Raw genomic sequence first — 23,350 nt, forward strand, 5'->3', positions numbered from 1 at the left:
ACTAAACATCATTTTGTCATTGTAAAATGATAATTTTCATTCATAAAATGTTGTTTGATATAAGGTAATATCATAGAATTACTTAATGTAATAACAGAACAGGAATACGAGTAATTAATGATCAAAGAGTTATTTTAATGAAAGGAGTTATGTCCATCTCTGATAAAAATCGAAGGCAGCGTTTGAACCACAATTGTTTTTCAGCATTACAGTGCATTTTCCCTGAGAAATAAATCATAAATCTCAGGAGAACTTGATTTTCCACGTTACTGACTTGTCAAAACTCAGTAATCCTCAAAATGCAACAAATGGCGAACTAATCGTCATTTCTGAGAAAAATGGATAGAAACTGTTCTTCACCCTTGCTTTTCAATTTTGAATAAAATTATTATTTTTATATAATATTAATATTGCGATTTGTATATAATTATATAGAAATTTGTATTTTCCATTTTAATAAAAAGATAACGTAATTAGCTGAAATGAAAAAATAATGCTTATAGCTGAAAATAAAAGTTAATTATAAACAGTATGATAGTAAGCTTCTAACAAAAACATAAATCATCAAATTTACTATATAAAATTTTTTTGGAATCAATATAAAACGTAATCAAAATATCATTAAATATTAAATTGATAAATAATTTACAAATAAATTTTTTTTTATAATTTTTAATTTTATGTTGATGGTGGGCCACTATTTCTGGATCATTTCACGTTAAATATTATCCCATCATATTATTTTTCTATCCAAGAAGTGTTCTGTTCACCGTCAATAATAAGAAACGGTATTAAACACTTATCTTTTATATTATTTGCAGAAACATTAAATTTTAATTTATATATCTTTTATTTTTTAATCTAGGACAATTCTGCTTCCACGTTGTTAAAGAATTTCTTCTATTACGGTAAAAATTACTGTAAAAATCATTTTTAGTGTAAAATTTTACGAAACAAAGAATCTGATTTACCTCTATTTTTACACACAGTGGTATTTACTATAAAAATCACTTAATCATAGTAATGAAATAAATATTGCTATCAAAATAAAGGTATAAAATTTTACAACAAAATTGATTTTACGTTAAAATGAATTTCACAGATAATGCAACTAAAGTGCCCGTGATTTTACTTTAAATTGATCCGTACTTTTTTGCAGTGCTTGACATAAATCACTATAAAAATCACCTAATCTAGCACAATTTTGCTTCCACGAAAAAATAATTAATTTCACTGATGAACCTTAAAATTAATTTTACAGATGATCCACCCAAAGTGCCTGTAATTTTACTGCGAATTGATCCGTACTTTCTTACAGTGCATAGCATTTTACACTTTTATGATAGTAGAATTTTTTCTAAAAGCGTAATTTATATAAATATAATTGGTTTGAAAAAAATCAACTCCTTTCTAAAAAAATAGTAGTTTCTACAGAAAAGTGTACTTTTCAGATAACGTGGATTTCTGTGGATTTACTCATTGTCATTTTACGGAGAATTTTATATAAACACGGTTTTTCAATTGTTTCGTAAATTAATAAAAGCGGTTTTGTGAATTTTTTTCATGACCTCATTTTATTCATTAAAATGTGATCTATTGAACTTGGTTACGAAATTTTAAGGTTTTACTTAGTTTTAAGTTAATTCTCAAATTTTAATATTGTGAAGTAATTTACTACCTTAAAATTTAAAATTTATATGAATTATATAAAGAAAATTTATATGCAGAATAATAAAAAGAAGTGCATCATATAATAAGTTTGCCGTATGTTAGCAATTTAACTCAGGGGAAGTTGAAACCTTTTATCTCTGAAGATGGTAGTTTAACAATAAATATAGCTTCTTCTTCAGCCTGAAATGTCTATAAAATAAAGATATTAACCTAAGTTATGTAAAGACTCAATTAATCTTACTCTCCAGTCATATCAAGAAATTTATTTGAAATCAATGAAAAGTTAAGCTCCATTAGCGAATAAGTTAATTCTCGAAGCCACGTTTTGGTGGTCATTATGAAGCATATTGTATAATTAATTCTCGTAGTTGTAATGAAGTTCTACAGGGAAATATTTAAATAATCACGTTACATTTCATAAAAAATATATTCCAAATTAAAATGAAAATTGTAAATTATGTGTTGTAGATGTAGGACGATATATAAAATTAATGGTGCTACGAAAATCCTTTTTAATGTTAAGATTTTTTTTATCCACTTTATCATGACGAACAATATAATTTGAATAATTTGTTCAAACCTATTTTACGAAGGACAATTTAGTAATATTTGAAGTACTTTTAAAATGACTGCACTTTTGGCATTATTAAAGGTATTGATTTTCTTAATAAATTGAACTGGGTGTGGCTAAGTTACCTGATGAATATGCTGAAATCTTAATGAAAGCAAGTGTTAAACTTAATTAATCTATTTTGAATGCTAAATATGTTCGATTCTTTATAGAAAGCCAATTTTAATGTTTTGAATAAAAAAATATTTGTTATTATCATTTATTTTATATACTATTTGATGGGTATTACCAAGTATGATGCGTGTGATGGTTATCAAAACAATTTTCATTTTGCTGTTGAAAATTATACTTTCTTTTCATACTGTTAATTTTTTTTTTAGTTTTTTGCAAAAGAATTTATAGATTTCATGAATTTCCCTGTATTAGTCACGTCTACCTAATCATGTGGAATTCATTCGGTATTTGCCATGTTCAGGGTAAATATTTTTCACGACCGTTACGTCAAATACTTAAAATGAGACTTATATATAATGGAAATAAGTAAGTATAAGAAGTTTAAAAACTTAAGAAAAATACAAATAAATGCAGCAAAAATTAAATAATACTTTTAAAGTAATAAGTAATTAAGTCTAGTAATTAAGAAATACATATATATATATATATATATATATATATATATATATATATATATATATATATATATATATATATATATATATATATATATATATATATATATATATATATATATATATATATATATATATTTCATACCTTAATTAGACTTTTGAGGTCTAGTATGTTCAACAATTTTTTCCAGTTAAACATTTGAAAGCAATAGATATTTTGCAGAGAAATAATAACCTTTATCTAACTTTTATTGATGCAACACTATTATAAATTAGCCATATAAGAAACCATGGGAAATTCAATACAATTTTTATCACCTTTCCAGTTTGTGAAAGACATTGTTATAAAAATCAAAAAACTGCGTTCTAATGATACGTTCTAAAAGATAGCATGGTAGTTTTACAGTGATTTCTTAGAGTATGGCGTGAAAGCTATCATTTCTAATTTTCAGTGTTGCATTTATTTTTTAAATATGTGAGTAGACATATTAAGAAATTGTCTACCCACATATTTACATACATATTTAGAATTGTCTATCCACAGTGTTGCATATGTTTCGAAAACCTGTATTTTTGAAAAACAGTTGGTATAACTAACAGAAAAATTATTAAATAAACTACTTAAATGCGGTAAATATTTTCTCTTTATGTCCAGAAATCTCAATTTTTTTGATCAGAAATATTGGTACCATTAAATATGGTTATTTTGTAAGAAATGCTTCAAGTGGAAAAGGCGAATAAAATACAGCACAGAGTCGCATATATTTCAATTTGCATGCGATATTACTTTTAAAAAAAAAAATTTTGTACCATAAAAAATATGCTTATAAAACAGATACACGAATTTAAAGTTTTAATGAGTTAAATAATTAAATTCTAACATTTATATTAATTTATTATAGATTTACGATAGTTTATTTTAAGAATAAAATCAATCGTGATTGCAATGATTTTAACAATATCTAAATTTTGATGCAAATCGAGTGGGTTTAAATAAATTTTTAACTTTGGCTGTCCGAACCATACTTGCATTTACGGCTGTAGTTGCTACATTGTGCAACATCTTCAATCACTAATATCAGCTTGGATTTTGAAACCAGTCTAAAAATCATATTTAAGCTTTTTTAAGATCTCTTGTGTAATTTCGTGCAATTCGTGCATTTTCTCGTTTTAAATTAAATACTAAATAGTTTAAAATATATTTTAACTGTTGTAACTGTATTAGATTTTTATTTATTAGACAGCAAAAGCATTTTTTGTCCTTTAAATTAGTATCGAATTGGTTTAATGATAAACCAATTATTTAATTAATGAGTGGATTTTTTTTTCTTTTATTAGGTAGAGCCCAATAAAAATTCGTACTTCAATTTGGTTACTAATATTTTAAACTTAAAAATTCCATTCTCTATTTTCATAGTGTACAAAATGCATGTGATTTAAACAAATGACTAAAAAACAGTTGAACAAAAATAGTTTATTTAGCACATGAGAAATAAAATTTTATAATTTCACATTCCAATTGTCTGAAAAGAAGTGAAGTACATGAAATGAAATGAAGTTGACGAAATGTACAATTATAAACGCAGGAATTAACGCATGTCTATGAGTCACCTTGAACACATAGCATGTGAACATGTTAATAATTGTTAATGGTTAACTTCAAACCCCTCTATGTTTAAAATTCTGTAATATGTTTGCATAATTTATTTAAATTTAGAACAAGAATTTTTTTTAATTGAAGTTTTGTTGAATTCAAGAAAAAGATTGTCATGGAACTTTAAAAAAATTTAGTGTAAATTAAAGCATTAAAATCAATCAAAGTAACTTCGGAGTGGAATTTAAAAAAAGGAAAAAAATGGCCTTTATACTTGTTTATCCTTTTTAGTAGTGATGTATGTGCTATTTTCTACGTAATTTACCCTGAAGTACATTCTAAAGTTTCGAACTAAATAAGCTATTGCATCGAATCTTATTGAAACATATCTCAAATCAATTAATTGTAAATAACAATAAAAAATAACTACCAATAGTCACAGATATAGAGCAAAAAAAGCCTTTATAGTTGTTTTTTTTTATTTGTGCTATAATATCCTGTTTTCTTCGTTATTTCACCCTATCACAATTATAAACTATGATTTATGTCTAACACATTTTTTTGAACTATTAATTAGGCTTCAAAACTTGTCTTTGAACTTGAAACTTAAAACGTTGAACTGAAACTTGTCTTTTTCTAAAAATTTCAAGTTTCAGTTTAAAAGTCAGTTTTGCTTAACAGACGTTGTACTTAGCTCACTTTACTATGCATATTTTTACCTTCTCAAGAACTCTTTCTCTGCTTATGGATAAAAATCTATATTTTTAAACAAAAATAGAAAAGCTGAGACTTCTTAGGATTGACATTTCTGTTTTTAGTTCCATAATAAGATTAGTTTTATTGAAGTATTATTTTTCTCTGAGACTTTGATCGTTAAGGATTAAGTTTGATCATTTCATTTTTCAAGTACAAGTTTATAATATGATGCCGGTTTTAAGCTTTGTTGCAATGTTCTTGCAAGCTTTAAAGATGATTTAGAAGCTCGCGTGTATTTAAAAATAATTGTGTAAACATTTTATATAAATACAATTTATAGCTTATTTTCCTTCAAAGATATAGATTATTTTTCTGAATTCAAGAAGAATAGATTATTTTTCTTAAATTCATAACATTAATTATGTTAAATTTATCAGTGAGGAGTATAAGAGATTAAAATAATAACTAAAATATAAACCTAACATTTACAAAAATATATTAAATAATCCTTAAGTCTTATTCTGCTTTTAACAGTTATGTTTCGAAAATAAGATGAAAAAATATGCAACAGTGGAATGGTAATTTTCATTTATTAAATTGAAACTGCCTATAAATTTCTATTAAATTTATTTAATTAATTTCATTAATTAAATAATGATTTAATTTCTACAAAATAAACCATTATTTTTTTAATTAATCCATCATTTAATTTTACATATTTAATTATTTTTTTCTAAATTATTTAATTTATGAAGGTTCATTAAGTTATTTTTAATTTAATTTCTATAAAATTAATAATTTTTGCAATATATATCATAGAAACCATGAACAAATTTAGAACTTAAAAAAACTGAACAAAGAAGCGAAAAATATACTTAATCCAAAAACTTCATTCGGTTTCAGAAAATATAAAGAAGAAAATATAAATAGACATATCAAAAATAGGTGCCTATTAGATTTGTCAGACGGAAATTAGGCAAACGCAAGTGATTTGAAATATAAATACCGCACGATGACTCAACCTTTTTTCCAAATTTTATTTTAAAATTATTTTCTATACTTGTTCTTATTTTTCAGTAATTTTTTCATTGTTTTGAACATCGTATAAATAAATCAGAGATTCAGTTCTATTGTCAGATTGTTACTCTACCTGATTATTTTATTTCTTCTGATATAAATTTTTAGTTTATTAAGTTGCCATACATTTTGATACAGGACGGCCAGTATAATTTTAAACGTTTTTGCGGTATCTCAGAAGATACTTAGATGATTAATTAATTTCTTTTCGTTCAAATAACAGATTTTTTAAAATAACGGAATTTGCTTGTTGAAATAACAGTTGTTATCTGATGAGAAAGCAGGTGTCAGTTTTAAAATAACAGTATTTTTCTGTGATCTTAACAGTTTTATACTAGCACACTAGCTGACAGTTTTTTTTCCGTAAATTTAACGTATTTCTTTACAGTGTAGTTACAGGTAGTTGTACATGTTATACGGTCGATGTAAATAGTCGTTTATTATTATTACTAACAGGTCAATATTAATAATGACCAAAGTAGCCGGTTAAAATGAATTATTTAAGCTAATTTACTTCATTAGCAGGTCATTACTAATAATAAAAAATTAAGTTTGGTCAATGTCATTCTTTCACGCTCATATTGGTGATAATATGATCTGCCACACTAACTACAAGCATCGAGGCGCCAAATTGATTTTAAACTGGAAACTTTTAAAAAAAAGGAAAAGAAAAAAAAATTTGCCCAGGGGCGGCTACAAGTTATACTGTGTAAGTTGGTCATTTTCTGCGATATTTTTATTCATTTATTTATATTTTAGTTTTTCGAGGGCCGTTTCCCGGAAGTTGCCAAGACTTGCCGATTATTCTGCCGTAGATCACGATACGAAAATCTCGCCTTTTTATTTCTTACTTTGACCAAAGGAAATGGTTATAATTAATATTGACCGGTTAGTATTAAAAATAAATGGATTTATTACTTTCACCGTAGCATATACATTAAGAAAATATACGCATAATCTGTAGACCCATGATGAAATTACAGTTGAGAAGGATATCATTATGTAAATTAATATTTTTCACATTTATGTATAGCAATTAATTCTAAATTCATAATGGCAAACATTTTTATTTGTTGAAATTGCACAAGGAAATTCGGTTTGCTTATTCAATTTTATAATTACTATTATTGTTAATGATAAAATATCCTTGTTAACTATTCAAATTACGTATTCTTGATGTATTCCTCTCAAATTATTGATTCTTTAATCTATGCCTTTGTATTTGTCATAGATCCACTTTATTTAGAGTTTTTAAGCTGTGCTTAAAACATTCATAAGCGCTTTATTCTGAAGAGAAGTAAAAAAATCGATAACTGTTAATTGTAATCGTGTAATCCTCGTGTAATTAGCAAAACAGCTCAAAGAAAATATTTCTTTTTCCTGTTTTGCTTTGACTGACTAATGAGGAGCACTTCGTTTCGTGGGCTTAGCAACTAAATTTCAAATAAAACATGCATAATTTGAAATACATTGCAAGAATGTTTCATTTTATTTCTTACTTCTGATAGAAAATTTAATTGAATATTTAATGTTTTCTATATACAACAATACAACAATGCAAATTTTTTCCACTGTATTTCCTTCCAAAGGATGTTAAAGCAATTGATTTTTAAAAAAAAAGTAAACGGTAAAGGGAAAAATAACCTTTATTTGAATCTTAGCTTTGAGAGACGAAATTCAAGAAATGCTATGTTTTTAGGAAGACAACAAAGGTATTAAAAATTAATTCTAAATACTGTTCTTTTCGCACTGTTAAGTTATATTTTTGTATGGGGCCTTTCCTTTTGTTCAATAGACAAAATATCCAGTAATTAATATTGTTTTTAACCCAATGAATTCTCATTTGGCCTATTGCAATTAACTTAAAAATTATTAAAAAAAACTAAATATTCAGATATTTAGCTACAATTTGTCTAAGTAAACAAACTGCATTTCCTTCATAAGAAAGTGGAAAAGTCGGCTTTTTTCGAGTGATTAAAGCGCGTTCATTCCTAAGATCCCCCCGAAGTGTATTTAACCGATTTCTAAATTAAGGTATTTAATTACTGTTATTATAACAATAATGTCTTGGTAATTTTTTTTTATCATGATAGCTATCTTTAACTTTTATTTCAGATATCTTTTAGATTCCTGAACAGTAAAAAATTCTGGATCAAATCTACACTAAAAACCTCACTAAAAATGCACACTACACGGCACTCAGGGTGCCGGTACTTTTTTTCATAAAATTCATTTCCACACAGAACATGATACGGAACAAAAATTCTAATAAACCGAAAGTTTTAAAGCAATAATTTTTGAAAAAACCCTGAATCAGTCTAATTAAATAAATATGCTATAATGATGGGATTTTCGAATACTGAGTGTCAATTTCAGTAGTGTTAAGGGCCGCATTTTAAAAAAATATGGTCCTAATACCTTAGTCAGGAAAGCGGTTGTTAGTTTGGCGGCCTTTTTAGTGTTAATTTCTTTTGTATAATGTTTGTTTCCCAGTCTGGTTTACTGTCTATTTTTTCCCCAAAACAATATAAAAAATAGTTGCACAATTCGACACGTTTTTTTTAAGTAACTTAATAAAAATAGGAAATAAATTTATGTTAAAGTTAAAACTGAAGAATAGTTTGACTATTGAAATTGACTTAAAGAAGGGTTTGATTTGTAACAAAATGTGGTTTATGTAATTAAAATAACAAAACTTGAACAAGAATATGGCTTTTTTAAAACCAAAGTTTAGGTGTTTTAAAAACTCACCTTGTAAATTACATAAATTTTTTAAATACAATAAAAATAAATATGAATATAATAATTATTATTATATTAAAAATCGCATAATTAATTATTATATTATTATGTTATTATTATATTATAATTGTCATTTACATAATTTTTAATAAATTTTTAATATAATTAATTATTAAATTATTTATCAAATTTTTAAAATATGCTTTAAGTAACAATGTATTTTTAAAATATGCATAAAGTAACTATTTTATCTTCAAAATGCTTGAATAATCTGTATAAAATTAAACAATATTTAAGGAATATGTGTAAGATTAATGTAATAATATTAATGAGACTTAATTTTACATTAGATGTCAATTTAAGGTTTTAATTTTTATTTGAATAAAAAATAAATTCTTGTAATACTTTGACTTTCTTTAAAAATTAATAATAAATATTTTTTTTAAAAATCCTTTATTAAAATTTTGATTTAAACGAGTTTTGCTTGGAATTCCAATGTTATTTCTATATTCTGATTTTTAATTTCAACAAGTGACATTCCCAGAAAACTGAAAAAAATACGGAGAAAAATGAGGAATGAAAAAAATAGTTAATGAAAAAAATAGTTTATGAAAACAAAAAGAAACTGAGTTTCAGAGAAACACATTAAAATGGGAAACGGAACTTCAGTTCACAAAAAATTACAAAACGGAAAGATGGAGAAACCTCAACGACATACAGAAAAATACAAAATGGAAAAATTAATCAATGGAAAAATACGAAATGGAATTTCTGTAAGGACATGAAAAAATAAGAAATGGAAAATAGATTAATGGAAAAAGAAGAAATAGAATTTCTGTAAAAGCAAAACTTTTTCTACTGGTAATTTTCCCCTTGTTTCAATGAGATGTTTCACAGAGTAAATTATAGAGTAAAAATTAACTAGAGTAAATTATAGAGTAAACATGAAATCAATAACTTAAATAGACTTTTAAGCAAGCAATGAACTTTAATATAAAAGAATTTTTTTAATACATTACTGAGTTTATAACTTAAGACGATCTTAAATTTATGTACCTGAGTTTATTGAACCATTTTGAATTTAGAGGCAACAGCTGTCAGTTTAGATAATGCTTATCCCAAATTAGATTACTTGTCTTGAAATCTGTTGAGTTACACTATAGAAGGATGACAGTGTAATAAGACTAATTCAGATTAAGGTATTAAGCATAAAGTTGGTTTAGTAAGCTATAAGTCATTATAAGAACAAAGGTTTCGTGGAATTTCAGTCTGTGTTACATTAAAAGATTACCAGGCTTATAAGCTAATATTTTCAACGTACTATAGAAAAATATAAAAATATTTGCTAAAGGATGTTTCGTTAAAAGAAGCTACAAATTAAAATTTAAAGATTTATATCTCAATCTGAACATTACATTTAGAAATAAAAAAAATTTGTTTACACGTAAAAGCTTAAAAAATTTTAAAGTATTTCTTAAAGTTTTATTAGCATTTAGTAGTTTCTTAGTTTAGTATTATTAAGTGTATTGTTTAGAATACAAATACTGCTTTAAATCATTTTGTTTTAGGTAGATGACTAAACATATCATAAAGTCATAGATTTTATGAAAAACTAAGCATAATTTCATGAGAATTATTAAAACATTTCTCGTAGGCACTTTTTTTGCGAATAATCTGCTCTTTAGAGGTATGTTTATGAATTTAAATTACTTTTAATATAATTAATCAAAGTTTTATTCGTAATTTAATGCATGAATAGGAAATATAAAGAAAATTGAATGAAATATACAAATTCTTATAAATTTATTTAACGTTCATAATTTTATTAAAAAATAACTATTTTAATGTTTCAGAAAAACAATGAAAACTTTTCTATGAGTTTCTCTAATAAATTCGCGACTGATTGTTGTAATGACGATATAAATGTTAATATTCGTTAATACATTTTTTGAAGATTTTAATGAAAAATTTCATGAAATTCTTCCTGATGAATAAATACTGCTTACTTATTTTCTTTTTACTAAAGAGAAGCAAATATATTACATTACTACAAAATAATAAGTTTTCATGCATTATTCCTATTGAATAATTTCATTTCCAAGAATTAACTTATTCGTACCCACAATCCAATTTGAAGGGTCTCATTAGCTCAAAGAAATAGTTTTTTTTTTTCGACATCAATTTCACATAACCTTTTTTTTAATTTTTAAGCATTATTTTCTTTTATATATAATTAATTAATACTCATAAAAAGTGTCCAATATGTATAGCTGATTTTATGTTCAAGTTAAGCGTAGTTTTTTACAATATTTAGGAAAAAAAAACATTTGATAAGTTTATTTAATTTTAAGTAAATAAATTGATTTATAATACAATCGGAGATAATTTTTTTTCAATTTTAAATAAATTAATTGATGTGTGATAAAATTGGAGATAATATTTTTTTCTTTTCACATAATTTTAGATCTGTGAAGTTTTTGGTCAAAAATTGTAAAAATATACAACTTTTGAAATCTTAAAAAAAAGTACTTTTTGTATTTGTCACGTTTTTTATTAGTCATTTAGTAATTTGTAAAAAATGTAAGAAATAAAATTTTAAAATAATACATAATATACTAAAACTGTGGTTTGATTTTATTGGTTAATTTAGGCAATCCGATCTTTAAATAATACGTAGTATTATATGTTTTTGATAGCTTTTATTAAATATATTTATTGTTTGATGCTTTCTCTTAAATACGGATGAACGTAACTTTAAGTTGTACCGATATTCAAAGTGCAACTAAACTATCTTAGGACTTGAATTTATCACCACGCTGAAAAAAAATTTCGGATCAGATTTAATTAGATGCTTGTAAGCAACGTCACGCATGTATGTCGATCCTAATTGGCTAATTCACGCGTGTGTGTTGAACCTGATTAGCTGATTCCCGCGTGACGTCACTTGTAGGAAGTTAGTTGTAAGCGATATCAGGAGCATCATGAAATGCAAACCATCTTATTGGTCCTGTAACATATCAAGCTATATTAGGAAACAGTTTCTTGCTTTATTAAAAAAAACAACATTTATTTCAGACCACAACAAAAACAGTGACGACATTAAATTACCCGTAACGGGTTAATAAGAATCTTTCACTAAAATATAGAAAGTCCAGTAACGGGTCGGAATAAACTTACAAAAAAACATAGAAAAACCCGTAACCCATCAGTATAAACTTCAAACAGGGCTCGGTTGAGCCATTGTATTCAGTTGCCTCACATTGACTTATGACGAGCTTTACTTCATCAGGAGAAACAATGACTTAAAGTCTTGGAGGGTCCCTCCATCCCATGATTGGTATTGGCGGAGATGTCCTGGGGCTCCATTGGCCTTTCCTGCGATAGAGCTGACCAGACAGCGATGTCGAAATTTGCCAGCGGTCACCTGAGGAGCGGCTTCTTTTGCAATGGCAACAGGGTTTTCCGGGTTTGTGCAAAGTGCATCCCCGAAGCCCATTCCGGCTTATCTTTACATTTCTAAGGAGACTTTCGTGACGGACCCTTTGCTTGCCTTGGATTTTTTGAGAGTGACTGGACTCATGGATAATGTCTAGCTACCGCTAGACAGTGAGGAGTTTAGTTACAGTTTATTTTATTCATGATTAAACTAGCTAATTACTTTCTTAATATTTTTTGACTTTATAGTCCGAACGAAACTAAAAAGTGAAGAATTCAGTTTTCGTGATTCGAATTTGTGATTCATGTGATGATTGCGAATTTTAGTATTGCGGATTTTAGATGTGTGATGATTGCGAATTTTAGTATTGCGGATTTTAAATGTGTGATGATTGCAAATTTTAGATTGCGAAGTAAAAAGTATATTTTGTTGGGATATGGAAATCTTCTAAAAGGATTATGGCATATTATTACCTAAAAAAAAATGTTTTTTTTCCTTCTTTTTTTTGAACAAATTTTCAAACAAATTAAAATATGGTTTGTTTGGAAGGGATCAAGTAGCTGAACGTCGACGGCAACTGAGACTTGATATAAACTTATATGTTTGCTCATCGAAGGCAGTATTATTGCGCTATTTGAACTAATTATGCAAATATTTCAAATATTTATTGTTATAATTTTAATGATAAAATTTACATTTCATACATTGATCGACAGATGTATGGACTTTAAATAATCTGTTTGTTGTGATTTCGAGTATGAGTATTAGTATTAGTAGTTTACGTCCCACTAGAGCTTTTTAATAGGCTATTGGCGATGGTCTGGAAACGATCCCTGAAGATTATCCGAAAACATGCCATTAGAATTTTAATCCTCTTCAGAGGCGATGGTTCCCCGCTTTGGTAGTCCGACGACTGTGAAGTCCAGCACTTTACGGTAAAACAGTTTAATGAGGACTGGACCTCGCATTTTCGGTTTCTAGGCCAGCTGATCTAAGTGGTCATTCACCCGCTAACTGACAGCAATCAATGACGTTCTACTAGGGACCCTTTATGATCAGTATTTTCCAACTAAGATCTGAAAATATATAAGAAAAAACTAGTACAATAATTATACTTTACTTTACTTTTTTGATAAAAAAAAACTTTTCGTAATTTAAAATTATATTCATAATTAAATCTTGCAAATCCTTGTAGTTCGAATTAGGAAGAAAAAATAAATATTCATAATAAATAATTAATGTAATAAAACACAATATCTCGAAATAATAATACTTTTTTTCCACATTAAACACATCAGAGTCTGAATTTCTTAATAAAATTATGTAAGTTATCACTTAATATTAAAAACAAAAGCATGCATAATTTAATAAATTTATTTATTATTTACTTACTGGAAATTCTCGTTTTAATTTATAAGCCTATAATATTCAAATCAATTATTTATTAATTGCAGATCTTTTTTCTATAAAAAAAAGTTCATAACTTTTTTTTATAATTATTTATAAATTAGAAGAGAAGTTTAATATTTTTTTAAAAATATAGGAGATTATAAAGTTCTCTATTATTTTTTTGCGTTAAATAAAGTAAAGTATTATTCTAAGATTTAACATAATATTGGACTTGAAATGATTTTTTTTAACTAACTCATATAGATCATATTTTTTCTATTCTTCTGCATAACATTCTCATTTTTGTGCTAATTTATTTTATAATGTGATAGTTGATTTTAAAAAAATATACATACGTTTATACGAAAAAAAAACTATTCGTTAATAGAATGATGCATTTAATTTCTTTTTTCGTATTGTTTTTCTGCGAACTTCTATTAAAGCTCAAGCTCAAAGGTGATGTCCTAACATACCACTTTAGCGAAATTAGTCACATGCAAGCAAAACATGGTAGCCGAGAGTGGGCACTCGTCTTTAAAAGCTACGCCTTAAAACATTTCAACACTAAGTTTTAAAATATTTAATACACAACTACTGTTTATTTCATATTATTTTATTTGTAAGTTTTGTTCATAGATGTTGTTGTTGTTGTCTTTGGCCATTAAGGCAGAGGGGTGTGATTGCTCCCGTTGTGCTATCTATGCTCAAGAATTCAACTTCTGTCACACCCATACGTTACACCCATCTTATGGGACAAACTCTTTCACACTTCCATTCATTCATCCACAGATCGTAGTTTTGACCAGAACCAGAGAACGATCAATCTCAAATTCTGTTCCCCCGAGTTATAATTTGTTATGGGAACATAGAGGACTTTGTGAACCGACGAATTTAGCATGCACCAGTCACCATTTACAACATCGGGAGTTTAAATCCGGCTGGATTCGAACTCCCATTTTCACAAACGTGAGTCCAGTACCTTGCCAACCAAGCTATCAAGGACCTTGTTTATAGATGTTTTTCGTGTGTAATATAAATTGTTCATAAACTGTTCACAATTCTTAAATGCATATTTCATTTCTTAAGAATTCGTGAAAATCGCTTGTCAACAATTTTGAGTCTTCAATTTTTTGCAAAATTTTATTCTGCTAGAAGATTTTGAACATTATATATTATATTTAGATTTTGAATATTATGAAATTTCAATATTTTATAGATTTTGAATATTTATGGCAAACAAAATGTTATTTTTATACTGTCTGCGAAACTTATATTACAGGGTTATTGGTCTGAAAAACTTTAATGTAAACACAAAAATAAATTGTCTAACTTTCATATATAAAAATTAATATTTTATTTTTCGGTAACCCATTTTTGAAAGTTGCATTTCTACTCGTATTAATTAAAGGAATTTAAATTAAAAGAATATATAGATAAAAATTAAATTCTTTAAAAAAAGTTACCTAAATGTTTAAAAAAAATATTTAAAATAACACTTTTCATTCAGAATAAATTCAATTTTGAAACTTCTGTCTTTCAAGTTTTCCTCACATCCTTTCTCATTATAAATGAATTGAAAAAGTTTTTTAAAAATAGCTATGTTAGTAAAAATAATTTTTGCAATCTTGTATTTCAAACAACATTATAAATCTACAAGAAACTAGACAGAGTTAAGAAAATTGCATTTAAACTATACCTGAGATGGAGTTAGATAAATGTTGTAATACCTTTCACAAAATTTAAGTGAAAGAGGACTAAAATTTATGCAAACACTTGTAACTGGTGTCATTTTGCAAAGTAATCATCTGACTTGTTTTTATAATTATAGAAAGAAGGAAATCTTAGAAAATTTTGCCAAAGCATATGCATTGCTAATTTTTATAAGAAAAAGTTTCCGTATTATATTTACTCTTATTCAATTAAGTAAATTTTATTTAAGATATGTAGAACCATAGTTGCATTTTCTGTAAATTAGAAATCAATTTAAAGAAAATGTGAGATACTTAAAATATTGTATCCTATTTTAATTAATTATACCTTTGATTTGTCTGCAAAAAAATTCAACACCTAACTTTGCAGTCGATAATCGGTTATATTCCGGAATGCACTGTAAGAAATTCTGGAACAAATTACGGTTTAAACTATTGGCACTTTGGGTTCATCATTCGTAAAATCCATTTTTACCGTAAAACATTATACTGTAGTTTTTTCAATAAAATTTATTTAGTTAGAGTGATTCAGTTGTTTTAAGAAAATTATTACTGTAAAATATATCAGATTTTTTGTTTCCAATATGTTCCGGTAGAAATGGATTTCACGGTAAAATGTACTAGCATCCTGAGTGCCGATACTTTTTACAGTAATTTGATCCATGATATTTTACAGTGTAGTTTAAAATATTTTAATTAAATTACCCAAAACAAAACGCTTACTTCTTATCAGTAAAATTAATAATAAAAACAGAAGCTAGTTCATTCTTGAAAATTTTATTAGTAAGTTTCAAAGTAATATTCCAATAATAAAATTTTATGTTATTTACAAAGTTATATTTTTATTTCGTTGTTAAAATTTGAAAACATGCTTCCCTTCACCGCTAAAAAACGAAAAGAAAAGCCTTTATACTCCCTTCACGAACAATTAACAATTATTACATAATTATGATAAAAACTTTAGAGCTTAAACGTGAGTAATGGCATAGTTATCTTTATGTCTGCAGTTTTCTAAAGTAATAAGGAATATTAGAATTTTTAAATATCATTTTGCATTTTCAAAGAATTGCTTTAGACATTAACTTTATTTATCTTTCTTCTTGCAAGCAATAATACGTTAAAAATAAAGTATATACGCCTAATTTGTGCATCGTAATGGTCTTGTATTTATTCAGGAATTATTCTCAAAGGGAAAAATGAGAATCTAAATTTAAAGAAAAAACATGTTTTCTTTCTTCTATCTCATCTAAACTTACAAGGTTCATTTAATACAAAGAAATAGTTAATTGTTATCTAAATTTTTTTCGTTACCTTAGACATTTCTTTGTATAAAAAAAATTAAAATTATTTGAAAAACTGCTCAGAAGATAAAATAAATGTATTTTTACAGTACCTAAAATTAAAAAGTCTTCTTCGTTAATTACATATTTTTTACAATTTTTTTTTACCATTTATTCACTATGTAAGGGACTGTTCATATATTACATAGTCAGTTCTGAGAGAAAATTACGTAGCATTATAAGTTTTTGTGTAGTTTTTTTACTCTCTCAATCCGAATATTGGTTGAAAATTATAAAATTAGGAACTCACTAAGCAAAATTAAATGTCATTACGAAGCATTTTTCATTGCTAAAACAAGTATATTGCTATGCATAAATACAGAAGTTAAAGAATAGTCAGAGGCGGATATTTTTTCAAAAAAATCCAAGAAAAATTTGTTAAACTTTACTTTGAACAAAACTATTATTTTTTCAATCGAATTTTAATTGTTTTCTTTATTTTCAATAAAGTTTGACATAAATTGTTTTGAATGTTCTGTTTTTATAAAAGAAATCTATGACATGGAAATAACGTTACAAAAGATTGATTATTGAATCATTTGTTCATTTTATTTTATTTTACAACCAGTGTTGAACAGACGACCAAATTCTGAATTTTAGTCCTTCATTGTTCACCATTGTGTTTTACATGTAGAGGGAAACCACGAAAGCCGCCCACAGTTGGCCTGATGGCAAGGGAATTCTTACCCATGATCCGTCTACCTCTGTGGATATTTTATGTCAGCGCTGTGGTTGGGTGAATTATCTAACCGAAAGGCGAACACTCTATCCTCATAGCCACCGTGACTTTCGGTTGTTTGCTATTGAAAATCCAATCAAAATCAAATTAGTTTCACCCTAAACAGTACTTATGCAATACTGTTAATTTGAATTAATGTGCGGCCGCATAAATCTAAACTTTAATTAAGATCTAAGATATAAACTAGTTTTAAAGTAAGACTTACACATTGAAAATCCATTTTTAATTATCTCTTAAAAATAGAAACGTAATTATAAAAGAGGAATTTGTTTGTTATATGAAATACTTTAGGAACGCAACATTCAAAATCAATTTAAAGCATTTTTGAATGCTCACAACTGATTTTCAAAGTGGTATAAATTTTTAGGTATCATTAATATTTTGAGAACAATATAATTCGGCGATGTTTTAAAGTAAATTTTTTACGCATAAAAATAAAACGAATTTGATAAATAAAAACCCGAAATTCCGAAACATTTACATACGGACATAACTTTACAAAACCAATTTTACTTGTATTTTAACACCCTAATGGTTGAAGTGCTTAAAACACTTCAAATAAAACTAATTATGTATAATACTTCACCTCAATATAAATAACAATCCGTAGAGCATTCGTCCTGCTGCAGTGAATAATGTGTCTGTTAATGCCCATTATCGATTAATTAAAAAAATTATAATAAAAGACCTTCTTAAATACTTAGTGAAACTATTCATGGATTCTTAAATAGCGTTCAACACTAAGAGATAAAGAATGGTCAAAACTCCCACAATATGGTAAAATTTACCATATTATTGCATCTACGGAAGCACTAAATAGCTCTGTAATTTTATCCGTTTTACCGACTAATGATTTCGGTAAACTTAATAATTAAATATGGGTTTATAATATGGGATAAAATTTGGTAAAAGTGGTATAATTTGGTAATTTTATCACGATGTCTTAGATCATGACATAAAAACCCTTTATTCGGCTGAATTAGCTTTTCTTTTTTGTATTTTTTCCTAAATGTATGGTAATAAGTCTATAAGTTGGAAAAACAGAATTTTCGGAAAACGGTTATCACATAAACGGTACAGTTACCGAATGAATACCGTATATTTAGATCTTGCAAGAACTATTATTACAAACAGTGTGACAATTTTAAAATAATTTTTTTCTCTGTGAGTAAATAAAAAATAAATGGATAAAATTAGAGTTGTGTCAATTACAGTTCCACCATATTAACCTTGTATTAAAACTAATTATATTAGTCATGTGTGATACCATGCAACTACATGTGAAAGTATTAAACAATTTTTTCAATATTTGTTTCATGAGTAACAGAATTATTCCAACGTTCTATGTCAATCCTAAGTTCCTCTCTTTAATCTAGTTATGCATAGTTTTTATAGTTAACAAATAATCGAAGAACTAGAAAAATAACACTCGATGAGATTCCATAGAAATTTTCCTCATGAGTGTTTATTGCTAGGCAACAATGGGAAAAATTCCGACAGTGTTGTTCAGTGCCGATGCCTAAAACATTTCATTAATCTTAATTTTTTTTCTGCTTTACACAGCATAGATAAAATTAATAAGAGTTTTACTAAGCACTGGGAAAATTTAAATATAAGTATTAGTAATACGAATTACGTAAAATAATTCTTCTGAATTTGGCTTGACCAGTTTTTGAGTGAATATGATTATTTCCTATTTGCTTCAAGTATTCTTTCCGAAATAAGTAATCCATAAAATACACTATTTTGCTATTGCATCTTGATTTATAATTTTGTCCAGAAGTAAACAACCAATATTATCTAGGAGAGTTAATAATTACTAAAGGTCGCATTTAAAATAAAATAAAATCCACCTTAAACTGTTTGTTGACCCTAACTTTATACCTAACTCAATTTTAGTTTCTACAAAACTACAAAATATGAATTTGGAGTGACATATTTTCATCTTAAATGTTGTAGCAACATTTATGTAAACATATGTAATCCTTTTAATAAAGGTGGAGCATAGAAACTCAAAAAGAAATCCTTTTTAAGATAAAAGAAATGTCAGGTTTTGTACTCTTCCGAAAATTTCCTCTGCATATAAAATACGCTCATTTAAGACTTTGTGAGGTTAAAAATGATACCATTCTTTTTTTTCCGTTATTCTTTTATTTAATTTTTTATCAAATAAGTACTAATTCTATTATAAAGAGAAAATATGAAAACATATAAATTGGCTCCTTAAACTTAATGTTCCTCGATGTTAATAGCATTCTTTTTGGTATATCTCCCAACGCAATATTTCAATTAATAATAAGACTGAATTTGCTTTGTACAAAATATTCAAGTAATTAACAACTTTTAAAAATTTTAATTAAAGAAAAATTGTTTTTGGAAAACTACCGGTGGATTAGCTTTAGCGTGCATATAAAATACCGGTGGATTAGCTTTTATGAAACTGTTACGACATTTTTTTTTAATATGCAACATTGCTCATTCATTCTCTGATTCTGTTCAATCCTTTTCTGCTTCTTTCATTCTATACGAAAAACAATCTTGTAATATGTATCGTATCTAATTTTCATAACAATAACTTTATCGTGGGCAACATATAAATGGATTAACGCCTCACTAATAATAGAGGAAGGAGATATTAATTACTCACATGCGCGAAGCGGGATCTGAATCCGGATCTTCCAAGTGCGAGACCAACTCCTTGGTTTTCATGCAGTCTAGTCGGCTTTTTCCGTCACTTTATTTTTGATTGTCTAACCTTCATTATGACTTTGTTAACAATCTAGTTAACAATCTCTCATAATCCAGTGCAATGAGGTTCCAAGTTGAGGAAGCATTTTCGTCATATATTTGAGAACTCGTGTTTTGTCATAATAACGTAATTATGTGACGAAATTATTCTCAAAATTGAATTGCCAAATGTGAAAGTTTTATTTCTGAGAGTGAACTGTTACGCCATTACCATGACACTATTATAATTATTGATACTAATACTATTACATCATTACCACACTGTTATTATAATTATTAATATTTTTACTAATTAGAAACAATTACTGCAAATCTTATTTAATAATTGATTTTTTTATTATGCAAAATTGTTCTATTTAAATTCAGATTAGTACTTGAATATTTTTCATGTTTTCCATGAATTATAATCACAAAATATTTGTAGTATACTAGTATGCACATGGTTTTCCTTTAACCAACAAATTAGCTTTTATGCCAAAAACAATTTCCGAATTTTTTAGCTAAATAATTTTAAGACTCGAGAGTGTCAAATTTTATTTTTACGTTTTTTACATATAATATATTACAATAAATTAGATGTTTAAAAGTGCTTTATATTAAAAAAGTCCTTTTCATAAAAGCTGTAAATAAAGTTTTTCTAATTGATTTGATTATAAAAGCACTGTACCGTAACTAATTTGATTTTCTGCAAATTTACTTACCTTATTTAAAAAGTAAGATTCTCTAAAAAATATTGTTTGCTTCTTTGCTAATTAACTAGAGTTTAAAAAAACAAGTTTAGCAATATTTAATAAAATATTTCTTCACTAAAATGTATGATGTTTTTATTTGTCTAAAAACAAATTTTTTATACTGAAACACGATGGATGATAAGATTTAATGAAAAATAGATCATAAGGTTTAATAAAAAAATTGCAACAATTCCATTTATCCGTTAATAATTTGATCTATTTTTATTTGTATTTGAAAAATTGGGACTTATGCTTAAAGAATAAAGTGGGAGTTGATTATAGTAAGATAAAAGAATAAATTCCGGTTATTATATTGAAGTTCGTTTAGTATTTTTTTAATAATGAAGTTTCTATTAATGGTTAAGGAAATACATTTTCTTGAAATGTAAGTGTTTTAAGGAAACAATAAGAAATAGAAGATTTTTTAGTGTTTTATTAACATATTTGCAGCATGCTTCATTTAAATCACATATGAGTAAATGATTGTAAGCGTCTAATTATATAACTAAGAAAATTAAAAATATTATGAGGAATTTAATAAAATTAGCTAATAAGACTAATTTTAAAATATTGATGTCTTTTGATAAACATTAAAAAATTGACAAATTTTACACTGCTGATTATGTTGATATACAATGATAAAAATTTATCTTCTTATAGTTCCCACACGTAGAAGTTTAATCTAAGATTATGAAAGCGGGTGCGCTTTTATAGCACTCAAAGTATTTCTCTTCAATTGAGGATAATATAATAAAGTACAAAACTGCATAAAAAATGTATAAACATGATAAAGAAAGCTTAATAAACAAAGCAGTTAAGAAGTAAAATTTTTTTTTCAGTGTGATCAGTATTTAAGAAATTTTGAATGCTTGGAGCAATGAAATCAATACAAATTGTATGTGTTATTTTTATTTTCTGTGCAGATTCTAGTTATTCATTACTTTTTTCCGTTAATATTATAGCCTATTTTGCTTATAGCATCAATCAATAACTATTTTTATGTAATTGTTCTTTGTTATAAAGTTTGTCACAACTCTACCTCTTGTCATAAATATTGATACATGTGTATCAGGTTGCCAAAAAATGAATAATGATTTAAAAATAAAGAATTAAAAAAAACGGAATGAGAGTGAATAATTAGGTTTGTTGAGTTTCAGTTTGATCATTTATTCTCACTCAGTTTCATTTTTTTGCTGCAAAATTTATCAAAAATGGCGCCTTTTCCTGAGAAAACAATGAAACAATCTTTTAAAACAACCTTCATCTGCAAAACAATGTTTTGCAATGTACGGACAAATTTAATTAACAGCGCTGCGAAACTTTCCATTGAAATGATTTGATATGCAATAGAAGTCAATATTATGTTTTCAACAGCGTCATATGTTGAGGAATTGTAACTACTTGTGAATTTTTTAACGAGCAAATGAATGATTTTCTTAACTTAGCACAACCATAAATTTCCAACCTTTTTTTTTAAATTGATTTTACAGTCGTAAATCTGTTTCTGGACACCTGGAATCTTATAATTCATTTTCCACTTTAATTTGACTTCAAGGCAAACTAATTTTGTAAGGAAAAAATAATACCTATAAGAAATTAAATCTAACAATTAATTTTCAGAAATAGTTGATAACGTGAAGAAATCACAAAAGTCTCCATTTCGTCCATTACTCGAGAAAGATGCCTGTGATGAAGAAGTTATTCACATGATTAAAAAATGTTGGACAGAAGATCCTACAGAAAGACCAGACTTTCAAGCATTAAAATCAATCATCCGAAGGCTAAATAAGTAATTATCTTTCTTCCATTTTGTGAGTTTTGGTTTGTTTCAATAAAGTTTTCTTTGAGTCGCAAATAATGAAAATATTTATGGTTTAGTTGAAAGGCTGAAGGCTTTAACTAGAATAACAAAATTTACCCTTTTGTTCAAACTAATTAAATTTTTGTTACGAAAAACTTTTATAATATAAATTTAAGAATGTTCTTGAACTTTTTGTTTTTAACTTGGGACATACAAGAGTCAAATATTTTAAAACAGAGAGTTTGCATTTTTTTTCAAACAGTCTGTAACAATTTTAAATTTCTACTTAAGTTTTTTGTAAGTTCATTCTATAATAGTTTATACATAGAAAATGACGAAAACTTAAATTAAGCTTTCAACAGCGAACACAGTGTTTGTTTCTTTCGCATGAAAAAAACGCCTTTTATTGGTTAGCCAACGTTTAACCAATGCGCTACTCTTAAAAAATGTCACTTTCAATCTTGCTCCAGCACGAAC

The 23,350-nt window shown here is 26.4% G+C and overlaps 1 protein-coding gene across 2 annotated transcripts in view; it reads left to right on the forward strand.

Annotated features, from left to right (window-relative positions):
- Positions 1-23,350, forward strand: part of LOC107448012 (atrial natriuretic peptide receptor 1) — a 573,894-nt gene that overhangs the window by 525,445 nt on the left and 25,099 nt on the right. For both annotated transcript variants that reach the window (XM_087159148.1, XM_087159149.1), the window contains exon 15: positions 22,693-22,861. In XM_087159148.1, coding sequence (XP_087015274.1) covers positions 22,693-22,861 — 169 coding nt within the window. The remainder of the gene's footprint in view (positions 1-22,692; positions 22,862-23,350) is intronic.

The sequence above is a fragment of the Parasteatoda tepidariorum genome, chromosome 3 (genome assembly GCF_982258835.1).
Source record: "Parasteatoda tepidariorum strain Cologne lab strain chromosome 3, Ptep-v5.0, whole genome shotgun sequence".
NCBI lineage: Eukaryota > Metazoa > Arthropoda > Arachnida > Araneae > Theridiidae > Parasteatoda > Parasteatoda tepidariorum.